The 18044-nt window shown below is 43.3% G+C and overlaps 1 protein-coding gene across 5 annotated transcripts in view; it reads right to left on the reverse strand.

The window, feature by feature from the left end:
• Positions 1 to 5427: 5427 nt before the first annotated feature.
• The window catches only part of PIEZO2 (piezo type mechanosensitive ion channel component 2), a 450496-nt gene continuing 437879 nt past the window's right edge, over positions 5428 to 18044 (reverse strand). For 4 of the 5 annotated variants that reach the window (XM_045793888.2, XM_045793887.2, XM_045793886.2 and 1 more), the window contains 7 exons: positions 15914 to 16102; positions 15486 to 15578; positions 14006 to 14178; positions 12052 to 12180; positions 10769 to 10848; positions 7805 to 7988; positions 5428 to 6973 (listed from right to left, as the gene is read on the reverse strand). In XM_045793888.2, the coding sequence (XP_045649844.2) occupies positions 6721 to 6973; positions 7805 to 7988; positions 10769 to 10848; positions 12052 to 12180; positions 14006 to 14178; positions 15486 to 15578; positions 15914 to 16102 (1101 nt within the window). In that variant the 3' untranslated portion in view covers positions 5428 to 6720. Of the gene's footprint in view, positions 6974 to 7804; positions 7989 to 10768; positions 10849 to 12051; positions 12181 to 14005; positions 14179 to 15485; positions 15579 to 15913; positions 16103 to 18044 lie in introns of those variants that run through there. The other variant, XR_006778951.2, reaches the window with a different exon arrangement.

Raw genomic sequence — 18044 nt, forward strand, 5'->3', positions numbered from 1 at the left:
TCATGACACCTTGTTCAGTTACATTTCTGAAGTAAATTAATATTCCCTTCTTGACCAACTAACTCCTTTGTTGAAAACATGAAGACCACGTGCAAATACAAATGGAAAAGTCGGGACAACATTCAAGAATTGGTCAAGGAAGAGATGAGCATTTTATAAATGATCATGATACTAAGACCAGTACTTAATTTCACATGTGAAAAGTTTACTTGGGGATAATCTTCTTCCAGGTTTCATATATTTTCCCTTGTCTATCTTCATAATGTCTTTCTTTGTTACTAGAAGAATGACCGGGGGTGGGGGGGTGGGGGTGGGATTTGGTTACATAGTATGGTGCTTTGGAGCATGGTGGGAAGCATGGGTTATGAACACTGGCTATGCCACACTGGGAAAAACATTTAAACTCTTTGTGCCTTAAGTTCTCATCTGTAAAATGAGAAAAAAACAATATCTATGCCATGGGTTTGCTATGAGGTCTAAAAGAGATAATCCATGTGAAGCCCTCACTAAAATGTCAGCACAAGCTGGTTGCTTCTTTGGAAGACCCAGTAAAGGAGGAAGGGAGGGACCAGAGAGCCACATATCAGAGAGCACTTCGCCCTCACTTTCAAATGTTCTTCTGGAAGGTCCATCACAGTCGGGAATAGAGAGACCACCTCCATTCTGGAAAGTGGTTCATCTCCTTTTCTCCTTGCATTTTGGCTGATCTAAGGAGTAGACTTGCCCAAGGGAAGGATGATATCTCAGTGTCTCAAAAAGCTCTTTTCTGCATATTGTTGAGAGCAAGTGACAAGACTCTGGAGGGACCCTGGGCTTGGCTAATCCAGGTGAGCACAGGCATGAGAGTCCCTGGGACAGGAGGGGAGAGGTGGGTTGTCTTCCCTTTGACAGTACTGGCTTTGAAGCATGTATACTTCTGTTAGTGTGAGTGAAACGGGGTAATTAGTGAAGGGCAATGTAAGATTCAGCCAACTGTCCATGTCAAACAATATTCCTCTAGTTTCACTTTGGTGATTTCTGGAAAAGTCATGATATTGAAATGCAGTCTATTAAATCATTGATCCTTGTGGTAATATTTTTTCTATATTGCCCATATCTGTAGCATTATCCCATTCATCTGCGCTAATTTATTACTATCAAAGAATATAGAAAGACCAAGCCATCAAGCACAAAAATCAGATTTTTAGGTTGAAAAAGAAATCTGAGAGATCCTAAAACTTTACCAATTGCCCAAGTTTGTTTGACTTGGGTGTGCCTACTCACCTGGGTCAGGTGCAGAGGGAGTCACCTCCATCACCCTTTCTCCCATTAAGTGAGAAGTTCAGTGACACCTCCATGTGGAAAAGGGTGCATCTCACTGTGCATTCCCTCCCCTCCCCCAGAAACTTGGTGGTCTGGGAAAGAAATATTGTGGGGCCACAGAGATGGGATTGGGGAAGAATTGCTCAGCCATACCTAACCTTACACCAAATATACCAAAAAGGTATTCAGGACTCTAGGGGCCGAGTGAGGTCTGACAGGTGGAAGTGTTCACATTGGCAGCATAGTTGGGGACTGACCAAGGCTAGGTCAGGCAGGAACAGAGGTTGATGACAAGGAGACTTTACTGGAGAGGTTGTGCTAAAGGGGGCTGGGCTTCTGGTGGGAGGCTAGAGTCCCAGCAGGAGGATGGAGTTCTGGCAGAAGGCTGGGCTTCTAGTGGGAAGGTGGGGTTCCAATGGAGGCTGGGTTTCCAGTGGGATGCCAGGGTTCTGACAGGAGGCTGGGGTCTGGGCAGCAGGTGAGCTCCAGCAAAGCAGGCGGGGTTCTAGTAGGAAGACTGGGAGTCAGGCAGGGCAGGCAGTATCGCCAGGGGAAAGGAATCCAGTCCAGGCTCCAGCTATGGTGTGGGCAGCTACGTAAGCTTCTTTATGTCTCTGATTTCTCATGCTTTTACTACAGGGCTTAGCACATAACAATAAGAGCCAACGCCAATCAACTCATTCTTCCCCTTCTTCTTCCCATTATTATTAGTAGTAATAGTAGTATTATACGAGTGGCTCGTACACCTGTCTCCAGCAATCTTTTTCAGGGGCTCACTGTGATAGAGTAGGGTCTGGGTGCAAAGGGCTAGGGATTTTTATCCAACTTTCCCTCAACACTGGAATCGAACAAAGCCAGTGGCCGGTCCCAGAGGTCTGGAACTATTTCAGAAGTTCTTCTTTTTCCACAACTTCCCACCAGGACCCTCAGCACTTCCCACCCCTTTCCTCATCATCTCTGGCCCCACTTCTGCTATCAATACACAATTTTCTTCTGGAATGCCGTGAAACGGAAACCCACCCATGACAGTCTCTGGCACAGAACTTAGTCTTCCATAGAAGAAAACATAAGGGGTCCCAAAGTCTAATGCAGATTTAAACTTTAATGGCTTTAGAAGTATGAATACTACAAGCTTGGAAAAGGCAACGCCGTAAAGGAGAATTATTTAACACGTTAAGATGCTACTATCTTTCTGGGTGCATTCAGATTACTGCTGTGTAGTGCTGGCGGTTCTAGTCGTCTTCATACTGCAGACCCTGAGCAGGAGCAGATGTAAGGGCCTCATTTGCAGATTGTTCAAGAAAGAACAGGAATGCACAGGCCTGCCTGCCCTGACTCACCGCCACACCAGTGATGGAGGTGGGAGTGAGTCACGCAGGGGCCTCATCTCTGTGGCTGCTGGTCTGGGGGAGGTCACCCTCACACTGTTGCACATATGGGATAAACACTAAAACATAATATTCAAAATTCACAAAACTGAGGGGGTGCCTGGGTGGCTCAATCGGTTAAGCTTCAGACTACTGATTGCAGCTCAGGTCATGATCTTGGTTGTGGGATCGAGCTCCACGTAGGGCTCCATCTACAGGGAGTCTGCTTGAGATTCTCCCTCTACCTTTGCCCTCCCACCCTGCTCTCTCTCTCCAAAAATAAATAAATAAAATATTTAAAAAATTCGCAAAGCTGAATAAGCATGCAGTATTTAAATAACTAAACTTTTAATTGATGATTTCTCTTTCGCTGCCCCTCTCTCTGTCCAATAAATACATGAAAGCTTTAGAAAAATACATGTGAACATAACCACAGATATTTATGACTTAAAACAATTAAAAATATTTTATTTTTAAAAAAATACCTCCCACTCCAAACAATGTAGGCTCCTGAGAGCCAATTATTTGTGCACACAGACTGCTCCAAAACCCCTTTCTGCCGAACAATTCATGTAAGCAGGCCAGTGAGATGTCAGGCTGTTATCCCTAGCTGTGAAATGAAATGTGTTCCTCCTTGTTGGATGCTGTGTTGACAGGCTGTGTTTAGAGTAATTAGGGCAGGTAAAGGCAGGAGCAGCCTGGTGTCTGGTGCTCTCTCAGTCACTCTTTTCTTCCTCCCCTGCTTTTCCCAAAACAAGGCCAGCAGGGACAAACCCCAACGACTTGGCGGTAGCAGCAAGACTTGTGTGAAGCATCCCCAATGTGGGGGGCAGAGGAGAGAAACAATAGATCATCTGTCGGAGCCAGGATCAGGGACCCTAACTGGCAACACTGGTGATCCCTGGGCACCCCGGGAGAGGACTGCGCAAGTCCCCATTCTGGGGTGAAGGCAGGGGGTTGGCAGCATGGACTGAAGGAGCAGGACAGGCGGGGCCTGCAAATTCTCAAAACAGACTGGTTGAAACTGCCTCCCAGGACCAGGCCCCATGACACGGGGACACTGCTGGGAATCAAGGGGGCAGAACAGGTCCCACTGGGGAGAGAGGCCCATGGAGGGGTGGGTGGGAGAGCAGCACTGGGGGCCTCAGAAAGGAGGGAGCATTTGTGGACACTCCAGGACCGTGGGCTCCAGAGTCATGGGGCTGGAGGAGCCATCCCCCAACCCCGAATTTAGGGAAACTAACATCACACACACAGGAGCCACAGGAAAGGGATGCACTTAAATACGATATCAAATTCTTATCAGTAAAAAAGAGTAAGAAGCAGGATCAGGTCCTTAGAGACAAAAAAAGTTTACCAGAAAGACATGCCCACAAAATGGGTAAAAACTATAACCCAAGATTTCAAGATGAACTAAAATAAATTAAGAAAATAACAGACGATATTAAAGAATAATAGAACTCAAGATTTGAAAACTAGTGAAAAAGGAAAATAATTATTTTAGAAAGGATAAGTAAACTAGAAAGACAATAAGACAGTTCTGTCAAGGGACAAGGTCACCTTATAGATGGGGTCACCTTATGCACAGGGTGACCTTACGGACAGGGAGGACACTGTGGCTATACAGCGGGGTGGGAGGAGTATGCTGGTGCCCACGGCTCCCTGGAGGACTCAGTGCTCCACACCCAGACTGAACAGTAAACAGGCAGATGCAGCAGCTGTGACCAGAGCTCCCTTGCAGCTGTGTGGTGTGGCAGCTTGTCCCTCTGCCTGATCCTGCCTTCCTTGCTGACCACTGTAACTCCCGGGACCATGGCCCCAAATGTCCTTGGTGGCTGTTCATTTCAGAGGCCATCTCCAAAGAACCCAATCTAAGGTGGCAGACCGCTTTCACAAGGAGCGTCTACTGGGCTAGGGCTTAGAATCTGGCTGGGTGCAGGAGGATGACCCCTTCATGTTGTCGGATACACGAGGCTGAGAGGGGAAGTGACCTGCTGGCCTGGGGGTTCCCTGCTCCACGGGGGCCGGGCCAGTACCGGTAGACCTCCTCACTATCTGCCGTTTCCACTCTAGCCTCCACATGCTTCCCTGGAAGAAGAACTTCCTTTCTAATTCCTTAATTTCTATCATTTAGATTTCCGTCAACCTTTCCCCCCTCTGACACACTGGGAAGCTTTTTCTTGAACCCTGGAAATTGTTCTTTTGAGGAACATCACTATTCTGGTATACTTTGACTCTACACTTTCTTCTCAGGAGCATTGCCTACTTCTTCTTCCTAAATGTGTCATAACATGCTCTCTGGAAATTCCCTCGAGTTGACATTTTTAAAAGAAAAATTCACAACTAGAAATATGCACAATGATTCTTGCTGTTGTTGGGAAATCAGAACATGGTCCAAAGAGTTTCCCTAAGCAGTCTGAGTTCATTGCTATGGTGACTGGAGGAGTTGATTTCCGCAGGGTGGAAGTATGCTGGCTTTCACGTTTGAAGAACGAATATGCACTAATTTTCTAGAAGACACTGAACAGCTCCATATTCACTGTAACTCTTTGGAAATTAATTTGTTACCAGTGGTGTCCTGCTTATATTATTCACATAGAATAATATAATCTCATTATTCGCATGAGAAAGACAAATAAAACCAACAAGAAGTGAATTCCTCTTTCAGTTGATTTTTTTTAACACCTTGTACATAGCATTGAAAACAATCATTTTTCCTACTTCATGCAAATAAGCAGAATGAAGAATATTCTTGAAATGACTTTTCAAGATGTGCTTTATTTTAAGTCAGTCCTGAACCCAAACTACATAGGATCATTTTTTTGACATATTCTAGTTCATTCAATGATTCCTCACAAACTGTATTTTAATACGGAATGAAAACTACATTTCAATCATAAATTTTCATGCTACACTGTTATTTAATGAAGAGGTTGTATTACCAATAACAATAATTTAAGAAAAGGCCATTTTTTTAATTTCCCCAAGCTCAATATACATATTTCTTTCATAATTATGAACTTAAAAAACCCGTCTCAGATGTAAAAATGTGAATTGGAATATGTAAACTCTTTGATATACCTGAAAAACAGGAAGGAAAATGTCACATACTGGAAAACACCATTGCCTTAAATCATCGAAATGGGAAAATGCGTGTTGAGGGATGGGGAAAGGTAGAAGAGCGTTCATGACCTCAGTTAGTAAAGAGTTACAAAGTCAGAGTCTTCATTCCACACCCAGCTGGGCGCCATTTTTATCTTTCCACCTGGAGCTTGTGTCTGATGAGGAGAAGTAGCTCTGAAGCAGAACAGCGACCATCTCTGAAGCAAGTCACTAGTTGGGCCTCAACAAAGCCGGTGTCCACATACTTGTTTTGCTGCTTTTTTTTTTTTCCTGAGAAGTCACTGGTGTTTAATGGAAAGATTTTTTATGAGTCTTCAGTTAAGGTAAGGCAGTAAGAGTGTCACTAATGTTAACTTTTTGCTTAGAACGAGGCTTATACTTCCTCAGGTATCTTCATGGGTCTTTGGCTCCCTTTCTCGTTTCCCCTTAGGAATCCGTTCAGGAGTTTCAGCCTCCTATTGCTGTTGCATAATTTCGGGGTATGCTGAGGCCCATCTGTTCTCCTCAGAGCAGCTTCCCCATTGGCGACAGAGCGCAGTGGACGCCATTAGAGCATCTCTTCAGGAAGGGTGCGGTCCCCACACAGAAAAACATGGGCGTCTTTCCTTTTTCCCTCTTCCTGTTTCTCTGAGGGAGGAGACCCATAAATGACTCCTTTGCATAGTCAATCAGAATGCAAGACACTGTTGACTAAAACAAAAAACGAGTAGCCCTGATTTTGGAGAAATGGAATTACAAATAACTTTTTCAACAGCGTCTTCATTTGCAAGGTAGCTTAGACTGAAAAAGGAAGTCAGCTCCTTTTGACCACCTGTCAGAAGAGAAACCATTTCCAACCAACTAGAAATGCTTATCTCTTATGAGAGTATTGTGCTTTTTTTAAAAAAATTCAAATGTTAACTTAATTTGCAGTCTGTGTCTTAAAGTATCAATTTGTTTTTTCTCTAGTCCATTTGATCATGGTTTCTGGTGAGCGGTACAGGAATATTAATTTGGCATAGAGATCTTCCTCTAGTTCCAGTTCCCCCGTCTCTCGAACTAAAAAAATATCTGTGCACAACTTCAGGATTCGATCCACATTTGGGAGTTCTTCAAACATGATGGAGTGTGAAATCCCACTGAAGAATTCACGGACAAATTTCCCAATCACAAGGACAACTGAAGCATATAATCCCATGATACTGAAAAAAAAATTAAATAGAAATTGTATCTACCAGTTAAATACAGTTAATACAATGCATCTAAAAGAAGAAAAATAGTATTTCCCCCCAACTCTACAGAAGATATGATAAACTTATCAAAGCTTGAAGTTTTTCGCTTTTCCCTTGCAGAACTGTAAGACTTGAAAAATGAAAATTAAAAAAAATCTCTATTCTGTAAATGACCAATGTTAATAGTTTCATGGATGAACTTCAGATAGTTTTACTGCATATATTATATAGAGAAGACATATAATATATTTGGTAGAAATGCCATTGTACTATATACACTTTTCTGGACCTCTTTATTTTTATAAATACAGTTCTGCATAGACAATGATGTCTTAACAGACGTTCATGTCGTGTTGGGATGTATGTCTCCTAGCATTTAAGGATCATAACACTGTGAGAGTATAGATTCAGATCATTCTGGACATCGGACCATGTCCCGAACTTCAATGTTTGACCGAGGCCATGTCTGCTAAGGTCAGAAGGCAATGTAAACAGAAAAGAGTCTACATCAATTTCTATGTTTAAACACTGAATGACCTCAAACATAATAGGAAGGTGTAGAGTGAAGAAACTGAACGTATGACTTCTAGTCCTGTCCTTAAGGGTGTTACATCAGGCATTTTGACTTCTTTGGGACTCTTGTTCTTCATTTTTTTAAAATGAAGGGCCAGTGAACTATGAATTTTAATGTTGTAGCTATTAAGTTCAAGAATTCTAGGAAGACACAAGGCTTCCCATCCTCAACTTTATATGACACAGAAGTAGATTCTTGTAACTGTTAGCTGTGAAGTAAGTTCTTACCCGTAGCCAGCCAGGAACCCCAGGCTTGGGGGGCTGACTTTGTCATTGAAGACCACCAGTTCCAAGGCCTGGGCATGCTGATTGTATATTCTATTTCCAGTCAGGTTGAGAACCCACCACTCACTGTTAGATTTAGTTGTATTGTCTCTGGACAAAATGATGGTGATATTCATGAAATTATTTTCTGGAACAGGAGAAAAAATGAAATCAAGTTAGCATGAGACTATTAGGATTTAATGCACATAAACAGTCCTCAGATGGCAAAACCTAGTTACTACTGTCCATAGTGTAGGTGTCAGGATGAATACGCCATAGGGACATGGTAACAATGTGAGTGGAAAAAGAAAAGTGGGCCCTAGGTGTGCATAAGGTTTCTCCTTGTCATGAAACATGTAGCTCACTGCTGCCAAGTGAGCATGGCAGACACATCACAGGATAGAGGGAAGACCCATCACCTGAGTGTCTTCGCTGATAATTCCAAACAACTAGCTAGACATTTAAAAACCCAAGTCATGGGTACTAAGGAGGGCACATATTGCATGGTGCACTGGGTGTTATAGGCAACTAATGAATCATGGAACTTTACATAAAAAACCAGGGATGTACTGTATGGTGACTAATAATATAATAAAAATATTATTATAAAAAATGAAAATGAAATAAAAAATAATAAAAATAAATAAAAACCCAAGTCATTGACTTTTTCAGTGAACTGACTAATTCAATCCTATTACCAGAATTTATTGCATGTCTTAGAGGAAGAAGGCCCTCTGTCAGGTGATAAGGGGTTATAAAGTTGTATACAGCATGATTCTACATTGCAAATGGAACAGGCCACATATACAAGTGCGACTTATGGGCATATGACAACCACTACAGGACCTGCACCAACAAGGTCTGATAGTATGGGGAGACTGCTTCTGCTTGGTAGGATCAAGAAGGCCTCCCAGAGGAGATGGCTTCTGAGCTGAGTTTTGCAGAGTGAGAACTTCATTAAGTGGAGATGGAGGGGGAGAGGTCAGGAAGACTTGATGGCATGAAGTTCAGTAAAGTTCTGAAAATCCTTGATGTGTGGTTAATGATTGCTTTTGCTAGAGCACAGGGTCAATATAAAAGGATAGTAAAAGGGTGGAATAAAGCTTGGAGTTCTCTGAGTAGGTCTTTCTGAGAAAATACAACCCCTGCCAATGATAATAGGGCCTCCACTGATAATCCTGGTGGTGGACAGTGAGGGTAGGGGCCATGTCTGCATTATTTCTTGCTAAATTCCTGGATCAAAGGAATCTAGGATGGTGCCTGGTAATGAATGTCTATTTGATGGATGGATGGTTAGATTGGATGGATGGATGGATGGATGGATGGATGGATGGATGGATGGACAGACTAATGGAGAGTGAGTCAGGAAACTGGTAAAGATAAAGAAACCCTTACCCAGGGTGAATGTGAACCACTCAGATTGCTCAGGAACAAAAAGAACCTTGGTTCTGAAGTCTAGAGAGTTCTAAGAGGGAACATCTGGCCTAGGTTTGAGTCTAGTTTGTTCACATACTGATTATATAACCTCTGCTGAGTAACTCACACCTTAGCCTCAGTTTCCTCCTTTGTAAATTGGTGATAACCACCAACCTATGCTAAAGATCAGACATAACTGGGTAAAACTCATCAGAGAAGCTGTTGTGTTGGCAGGACAGGAAAGTACCAGGACTTTGTGGTCTGGGGAAGAAGGATTTCATTGGCCGGACTTCAAATGACTCACAGCCAACAAGCCTATGTTTGGGGAGCACAGAACATGTGGCTGAGAAAGGGTTAAATAAGGGTGGGGAGGGGCGGGGCTGGGAATCTGGGCTCAAAGTGAGGCTGACCCTGGAGGGAGGGACCCCATCTTCCTGAAGCTGAAAGGAAGTGGGGGTACTGGTGAAGATTTGAGACCATTGCCGGGAAGAGGGAGCCAGCTGAAGGAGGGCCCTGGCAGGCTTGCGGGATCATCTGCTTAGGGGCAGCAGCTGTGAAGGGCTCACTGAGGGACAGAAGCATTTCAGAGGGAATGACTGATGGTTGAGCAATCTGTGTTCTCTGACTAAGCATTTCTAGAACTATTTGGACTGAAAGGGAAATACCAAAGTTCTTAATGCATCTCACAATTACCATGTAAGACATACGTATTATTGACTGCTGAGGAAGAAGAGCAAGAGATGTGGGGACCACCCACCCATGCTCGTCTTCCGAACCTCTATCCTGCCTCTACTTCTTGGGCCCCCTACTACGGGGGCTTCCAGTTGTTTACTTACATCTCTATCTTTCCAGCTAAATATGAGCCTCAAGGAGCTTAGTCTCTAGTGCCTGACGCACGGCCTGGTGACCATGAGACACCCATGTTGGCAAAGGCGTGAACATAACTTGGATAACTGCATTGTCCTTTTACCTTTACCACATGTACACATCTGCTCCGATCCAGACAATTGATGAAGTCAAACAATGCTTAGTAATTAATGCCTAAGGATCCCCAAACATCGACGTCCTACCATCACTGTTGTTTTGGGTAAATACAGTCCCTAGAGACTAACATGGATACTTAACCACCCTTGGGCTCAATCAAGTACATTTCCTGTTTTTATTGTTCTCATCATGGGGCTTTCATATTTAGTGTTGCATAAGGCTGTTTTCTTCCAAAAAGATTAACATAGAAACAAGTAAACAGACTGATGAATCAGTAACCGAAGCTGCTAAGTGTGGAGTTAAGCCAATCACATTCTATACGATGAAAACTATGAAGAATATGGCTCCTGGTGCCTGACTGGCTCCTTCTGGCCGGTGAATGCAGCAGGGAATCTCAGGCTTCCTGTAGGCCGCATCTCACAAGGAAAGAAAACTGGAAAGCAGCTTGAGAAAGGCTGAACATGCAAACTGTAGACACTGAATAAAAGGATTAAAAAAAGTTCTGAACCAATTCCTTCTCATCCTTACCAGACAAAAGTTGTTTTATAGGTTTTGAGTTCGAATCACTAGGTGCTTTCACATAATATGGGTAGATCTTTTCTATAGTCCTGTATGTCAAGAAAAAAAAGGGGGGGGGATATGAAGTTTTAGTTGTTTTAGCCACATAAAATTGATTTTTTTGTTGCTATTTTTGACCTCATATCAAACAAATAATGGTGAGTCTTTGTACTTCTATGCAATGTGATGTCATTACAATTTATGGGTTCCATTATAATCAGAAATTTCTGAAGCCAAAGAAATTCAGAGGTTCTCTTTGAATACTTAGGTAGACTCAGTGCATGAGCTAGTTAATGCCTTAAAAACGGTTATAGAGATTTCTCGTGTCTGTGACTGTTTCTGAAGCAAGGGGCTGTCTTTCTTGCTAGGATCTATGTCTGTACTCTACGTAGATATAGAATTATATCTATAATCAAGCGGACTGCATGAATCTATCTAGTGAGAAGAGTGAGGCTCGAGGGACAAGTGGTGGCCTGGACCTGACCCCTCCCTCTGCAGAGGACAAACTGAGTAATGTAAGCATGTCACTCCGTCCTTCTAGGCCTGTTCTACGATGGGGGAAGATTTGACAATCTTTGAGGTTCCTTCAACTTTAGTGATTAAAAGAGGCTGTCTTAGGGAACACATGTGAGGACTGCATCATGGCGGCTCTTATACTCAACGCAGCAAAGTGGGGCTAGGGCAGACTGGAGGTCAGAACCAGACACTGGCCGGTGAACATCTGGAATACGTCATTTAGCAGTTTTGCACCCATAGCATTTTTCCTCCTCCTACTAGTTCTCATATTAGAATCTAAACATCCCAGCTTGGATTTGTTTGAAGTGGAGTACTTATATGGCAGGATAATATATTAAGATATAGTCTCCACCCCCCACACAAATTTCCCTCTGTCCCTTGTCTTCCCCTAACCCCCATCCATTAGCCAGGCATTCAGTGAGCCCAGGTCCAGGAGTAATAGTAGAAGAGAGGTCTCCCAGGGGCTTTCCCTGGCTTTTGGTGATTATGGTCAGATAAGAGCAAGGTTTGCTACCCATAGACAAGATCAGGACTCCCAGGGCTGGGTGGACAGAGAGTGAGAGGGGAGGAAAACAGAGCTATCTTAACGTCACATAACGAGGTCTCCAAGTAGAGATTCACTTGAGTTACTGAAGAATGGAGAAAGCTGCATTTCTTGCATATGTGCATTTGCAAATGGCGACTCAGTACCAGATACAGCCCTCGATTGAAGGTAATTAACAGAAGCAATCACTTACACTGGCGTTCTTGAGCTTTCTGTGTTGTTGCCGGCTATCATTTTAGCTATACTCTTACGTGTAATATTCTTAAGAGGAAAAGAAAGCTTATCGGTTGCTATTTCTGCTTTTGCACCCAGACTCATGTTTCTGTGGAGAAAGATAAAGGGCTCAATGTCAGCGGTTATTCCGAAGTCTGGAAGAGGTTCAAAAATTCACTTCACTCTTCATTTTATTAATCTCACCAAGTCTTTACTGGGTCCACAACTGTCAACCCCGACCTTTCTGTCCACCTCACCTTTAGAGAGCTTCTTAGACAACCAAGTTAGTAAACCCAGGGAGGCCACAAACACCTTTAACAGATGGCAGGTGAGGAGGCAGTCTGCTGACTAAAAGAGAAACCATCTTGATGCTCTGATACGAATTTCTGCAACACTCTTTATATTGACCCAATGAGGTCAGCCTCCATGGTGACTAATAGAATCCACATTTTTAAAAGAATGTTCAATTAAAAGTTGATCTTTAATGTTATTAATTTTTTGGTATCTCTTCAAAGAAAGGCCTAGAAAATAAATTTTCGGCAGTCCAGAATTTCATGTGAGGAACTTGGGATGTAAATTCTAAAGGAGAAAATAAGATCCAGGAAGGCATTCTTTCAATTCTGAACAGCTCTCTTTGAAATCTTTCTTTACTATATCCTTGGAAATTCATTTTATATTGGAGATGGCTTCTTAGGTACCTATCATGATTCTTTCTTAATTCCATCCTAGAAGCCAGGAATCATGGACCCAAATGAACCTATCACTTGACTGGCCAAATAAACTTGCATGGAATCCTGAATCACACGACTGATAGCAAAAAACCAACCAAACAAACAAAAACTAAGGTTTTCAACTAGTTTATTGCATTGAGGTTCCCCACGTGCTTCACTAGCCGTTGGGTTTTTGAATGCAAGAACTTTTTCTACATGCTCTTAGGAATGGATAAGGGAGATGTATACACACACAATGGAATATTATTCAGCCACCAAAAAGAATGAAATCTTGTCATTTGCAAAGATGTGGATGGAGCTAGGGAGTATTATGTTAAGAAAAATAAGTCAGTCAGAGAAAGACAAATGCCATATGATTTCACTCATCTGTGGAATTTAAGGAAGAAAACAAATGAGCAAAAGGGGGGAAAAAAGAGAGAAGGAGGCAAACCAAGAAACGCACTCTTAATTGTAGAGAACAAACTGATGGTCGCCAGAGGGGAGGTTGGGGGAGGGATGGGTGAAACAGGTGATGGGGATTAAGGAGGGCACTTGTGATGAGCACTGGCTGCTGTATGGAAGTGCTGAATCACTATATTGTACGTCTGAAATGAATATCACACTGTACGTTAACTGGAATTTAAATAAAAACTTAAGAAAAAAACAAACGAGGGAAGTAGTGGCCACATGCTCAGGTTAGGCGAGAAGGAGTCTATCTCAGCTCTCCCCCTCCTGGGACTGCTAGGCCGCTCTCACACCCCACACTTGGAGAAAAGATCTGTGAGGGCTCCCCCATGTTGGGGGGATGCAAGTGAGAATTTGGGTTCCCGAACCTGCCAGTTCTTCATTACTAAGACCAAACTTCACCCTTTCAGGGAAATCTTACAACCATTCAGACTATTTCATTTTATAAGCCCTTACCCTTTTCCTTTTCACTTTACCTCTCTCTCTTATTCACAGAACTCATTGCCAGCCTCTCTTTAAAGACTGAAGTTAGTAGGAGAAAGGAAAAACCAAGAAGTTCTTAATTCTGCCAGAGAGTCCCAGGCAGATCATTATTTAATAAACACAAACATTAGCTGTAGCATCAAATGAATATTCCCAAAGCATAATATCAACTAAAATCCACATCAATTGATTTTTTCCCCTTCTATCCTCCCACCCCCACCCCAAGTTTAGATTGGGGGGAAAGGGGGTAATCATACATGGAAAGACAGTAACTACCTCTGAATACTCCATGAAAAAACAACAGAGAAGCTACTATTGGGGTCCATGAGTTCCTCTATCATTTTCTGCTTACTGGGAGGGCTGATGGTCCACAAAGAATTTGAGTTTCCTTCCAGCTCTGCTACTGTTATGTCTTCTTTTTCATAATTTTCCAGAAATTGCATAGCACCCTGTATGTGCACAAATACACATGCATAAATAGATCATATACATGGTGATGAATAAATAAAGTGATCACTCTTCCTTTTAACTGACTGCAGAAAGAGGAATTCTTCCTCCAGAAGGACAGTTTCTACAGTGGATGGGCTTGGTGCTCCGTGGCAGTACTTTGTTCCCCTCCATGTGGGGATGGGCAGCCGCAGTCACACGGAGCAATCCCAGTACCAGTACAGGTATGGGATCATTCCAATTAATAAAGAAAAATCAGAGGATTTGGTGTCATTTTTCCTCCTCACTAAGAAGGAAATGTATCAACTCTTGGGGTGTTTCCTCTCAGGAGACAGTCAAATTTAATCCACCCACAGTATCTTGGTCCTATCTTCACAGCTGCATATCCCTTGAGATGAGACGGGGCAGTGTGCTTTATAGGCTGATAATTTTATAAAAGAGCTAAGCATCTGTCTGCCTAATCATTTTCCTTAAATAAGAAAGTATTACTTGTAAAGCAAATTTTAATTATGAAAAATCAATTTATCATATTATTGTTAAGGTTGCAATGGGAAGAAAAGAATACATCAGCCACAACTTTGCCAACAGAACATTATCACTATTATATGCAGTAGAAAATGCAGATTTTATTCTTTTAATCATTTAAAAAAATAACATATATTCTTTTTCATTTATGTTTTATCTTGAGAAATGTTCATGCCATGCACTATTTTTGTAATGATCATTTTGTATTACAAAAGAAGTTGCTTGGAAAATATTCAGACAACACAATATGTAAATAAAATGGGAAGTGGTAGCCCCCTTCTCCCATGCCAACCACCCTAGGGAAGCCAGTGCCTATCAAATTCACTCGATACATTTGCCACAATTTATTCAACCAGTCCTGACTTGTGGAGCCCTCAGTTGCTTCCAACTTTTGTCAATACAGAGAATGCCATCACAAGCAGGTACCTGCACAGAACTTTACCAATATTTTGAATCACTCCCTGAAGACAGATGCTCAGAGTAGACCTTCCCATCAAAGGGATCAACATCTACCAGGATTAAAAACATTTAAAAGTATAAGAGAAGACCTACATCTGTTGAGCTGACATTAAAATGTCCTGAATTAAAATTATGTTTATTGACACTTATATTCAATAATACGGACATAATGTCTTAGATTATCCAAGTGGTCAGTGGCCATTGGTAATCCCCGAAGAGTCCTTCCCACACCACGGGCCATGGCAGAACAGCAAATAAAATGACACGCAGTAAGCTCACCTAGATGGAAGGTCTTCACAGACATTTACTACACATATTTACTTACAGTGTCCCTAGAGAAAGCTTTCATAAATTTATTAAACTTTGGTTGATCCATAACTTTCAACTGGCTTTGCTGGGCACTCATTGTGAAAATGGGCTGGAAAACAAAGAAACAGTGATGTCAACACTCTAAGGCTCATCTCTGCATCCTGGGTTAAAAGAGAAATCTTTACACAGCGTATCATCACCCACTAAGCACCCAATGGCAACTGGCCACAGGGATCTCTTTGAAGAGATTACTCCAGTGCTCCACGCCAGAACAGAGCTACCCTTCACTGTCTTCTGTCCTTGGCTCATAGGTCAGGTATTTGCTGACTAAATGCGGGGGTGGGGAGATCTGGCTGCAAGAGCTAACTGGACATCCTGTAGCTGGTGGTGAGGAAAGGCGCGGGCAGGGGAGCCAGACCTGGGGGGGGAATACGCAGCAGTTACCTGGTACCCTCCCAGGGTAATTGTGACCGAGACGTCCAGGGGCTGGTTGATGACCCCCGCCACAGATTTGATCAAGGACATGAAGAGAAGGGGAAACCAGACGATACAGATGAGCAGGACGATAATCATGCCTCCCATGCCGTACTTCACCACTTTCTTCTTCTTCTGCCCCCGGGGCTGCGGGTATCTCTGCAACGATGAGTCATCCAGGCTCAGGCTTCTGGCATCAGCAGCAGGTGGGGGAAGGACCCGAGCTCTTCCCACAGGACCTGACTGGGGCCCTATTCTGCTCCGCTCACTCTGAGGTGGGGAGAGCACATTGTCCCCACTCTACGAGGTGAGGTAGTGACATGAAGCTGTAATGAGTTCCCAACACGTTCCCACAGTGGTACCATGAGGGACCAATGGGACCGGAGAGAATTTCTCCTTAAAATTGTTGTGGGGGGATGCCTGGGTGGCTCAGTTGGTTAGGTGTCCACCTTCAGCTCAGGTCATGATCCCAGGGACCTAAGACCAAGCCTGCATCAGGCTCCCTGCTCAGTGGGGAGCTTGCTTCTCCCTCTGCCTGATACTCCCCCCTGCTCGTGCTCAGCGAGCACACGCGCTGTCTCTCAAATAAATAAATAAAGTCTTTAAAAAAAAAGTAAACTATGACTAGGACTGAGTGGCCTGTGTTTGTGGGTGTTCATATGCCAACACTCTGCCTTTCAGAAAATTGTTCTGGCTTCATAAAATGTATTCATAAAGCCCCTGGAGCACAGCATATTGGACTCAGAATAATCCCTAAGAAAAGTTACTATTAAAAGATGCTTACTCTTCTGCTTCACACTAGACAACAGACTGTCACTGTTTCAGTCTCTGATGGGACAAGTAGAAATGAGTGCCAGATTCGCTTGGACTCCCTTGACATTGACCTCCCAGACACCTAAGTTCCTTAGAAAGTTTTACCACGTGTGATGTAAAAGGATGATACTCGGGCACCTGGGTGGCTCAGGCGGTTAAGCATCTGCCTTCAGCTCAGGTCATGATCTCAGGGTCCCATGGTCGAGTCCCATGTCAGGCTCCCTGCCCTGCAGGGAGTCTGCTTCTCCCTCTGCCCCTCTTCCTACTCATTCTCTCACTGTCTCTCAAATAATAAGTAAATAAGATCTTTAAAAAAAAGGCTGATACTCTGAAATATCCGTCGACTTAGCGTAAGATAGAAGTATATATTTAGGGGCGCCTAGGTGGCACAGCGGTTAAACGTCTGCCTTCGGCTCAGGGCGTGATCCCGGCGTTCTGGGATCGAGCCCCACATCAGGCTCCTCCGCTATGAGCCTGCTTCTTCCTCTCCCACTCCCCCTGCTTGTGTTTCCTCTCTCGCTGGCTGTCTCTATCTCTGTCGAATAAATAAATAAAATCTTTTTTTTAAAAAAAGATAGAAGTATATATTTAAGTAGAGGTGATACATTAAAACGAGGTTTTTTATTTCTTGAAGATAAAATAACAGCAATAATTGTAAACCTTTCATTGGGCAGGAATGCCTCGTGTTCTAGGGCAGAATGACACCAGCCTTCACAAGGAGGACAGGCAATGGATGTGACCTCCTCACTATGGTATAAAGAAGGTTGTCACCTGTTGGCTCAATGGCAGTGAAAAGCTTATAACAGCCAACAAATGGGGCAGACACAGGTGCTCCCGTGAAAGGTGACCCTGTATCAGCGTGGGACAGTCACGTGAGCTCTGACTCAGAAAACCCCTCCTAAGAGCTCCCTGCCCATTCACCCAGAGGAAGTAGTATCTCACGGTTTCCGGTGCCCCCAGGGACAGGCCCTGGGTCTTAGGATGCCGTCCTTCCTGCTTGCTGTCAACAGATAAGCTCATCTATTTCATGGAGAAGCCAGGCTATGTGGTGTGTGTTTGTTCGCTGCCCATCTTTCTCCAGCTTCCTGTAGGACAGCCGTTCCTCTTTCTCACTACTAACTTGTTCACCCATGCCTCTGATTCCACGCTTTCCAGCCCCACCCCCCACCAACTAGGACCTTCTTCCTTTGGCTCTGATATTAAGAACTTTGCTTTTCTTTTTTCTATTATTCTTTTCCTTAACACCTATAGAGCTTCAGATCCTCTTCTTTCTGAAATTATCCTCTCA

This window comes from Ursus americanus, chromosome 19 (genome assembly GCF_024610735.1).
Source record: "Ursus americanus isolate L20-20 chromosome 19, mUrsAme1.1.p, whole genome shotgun sequence".
NCBI lineage: Eukaryota > Metazoa > Chordata > Mammalia > Carnivora > Ursidae > Ursus > Ursus americanus.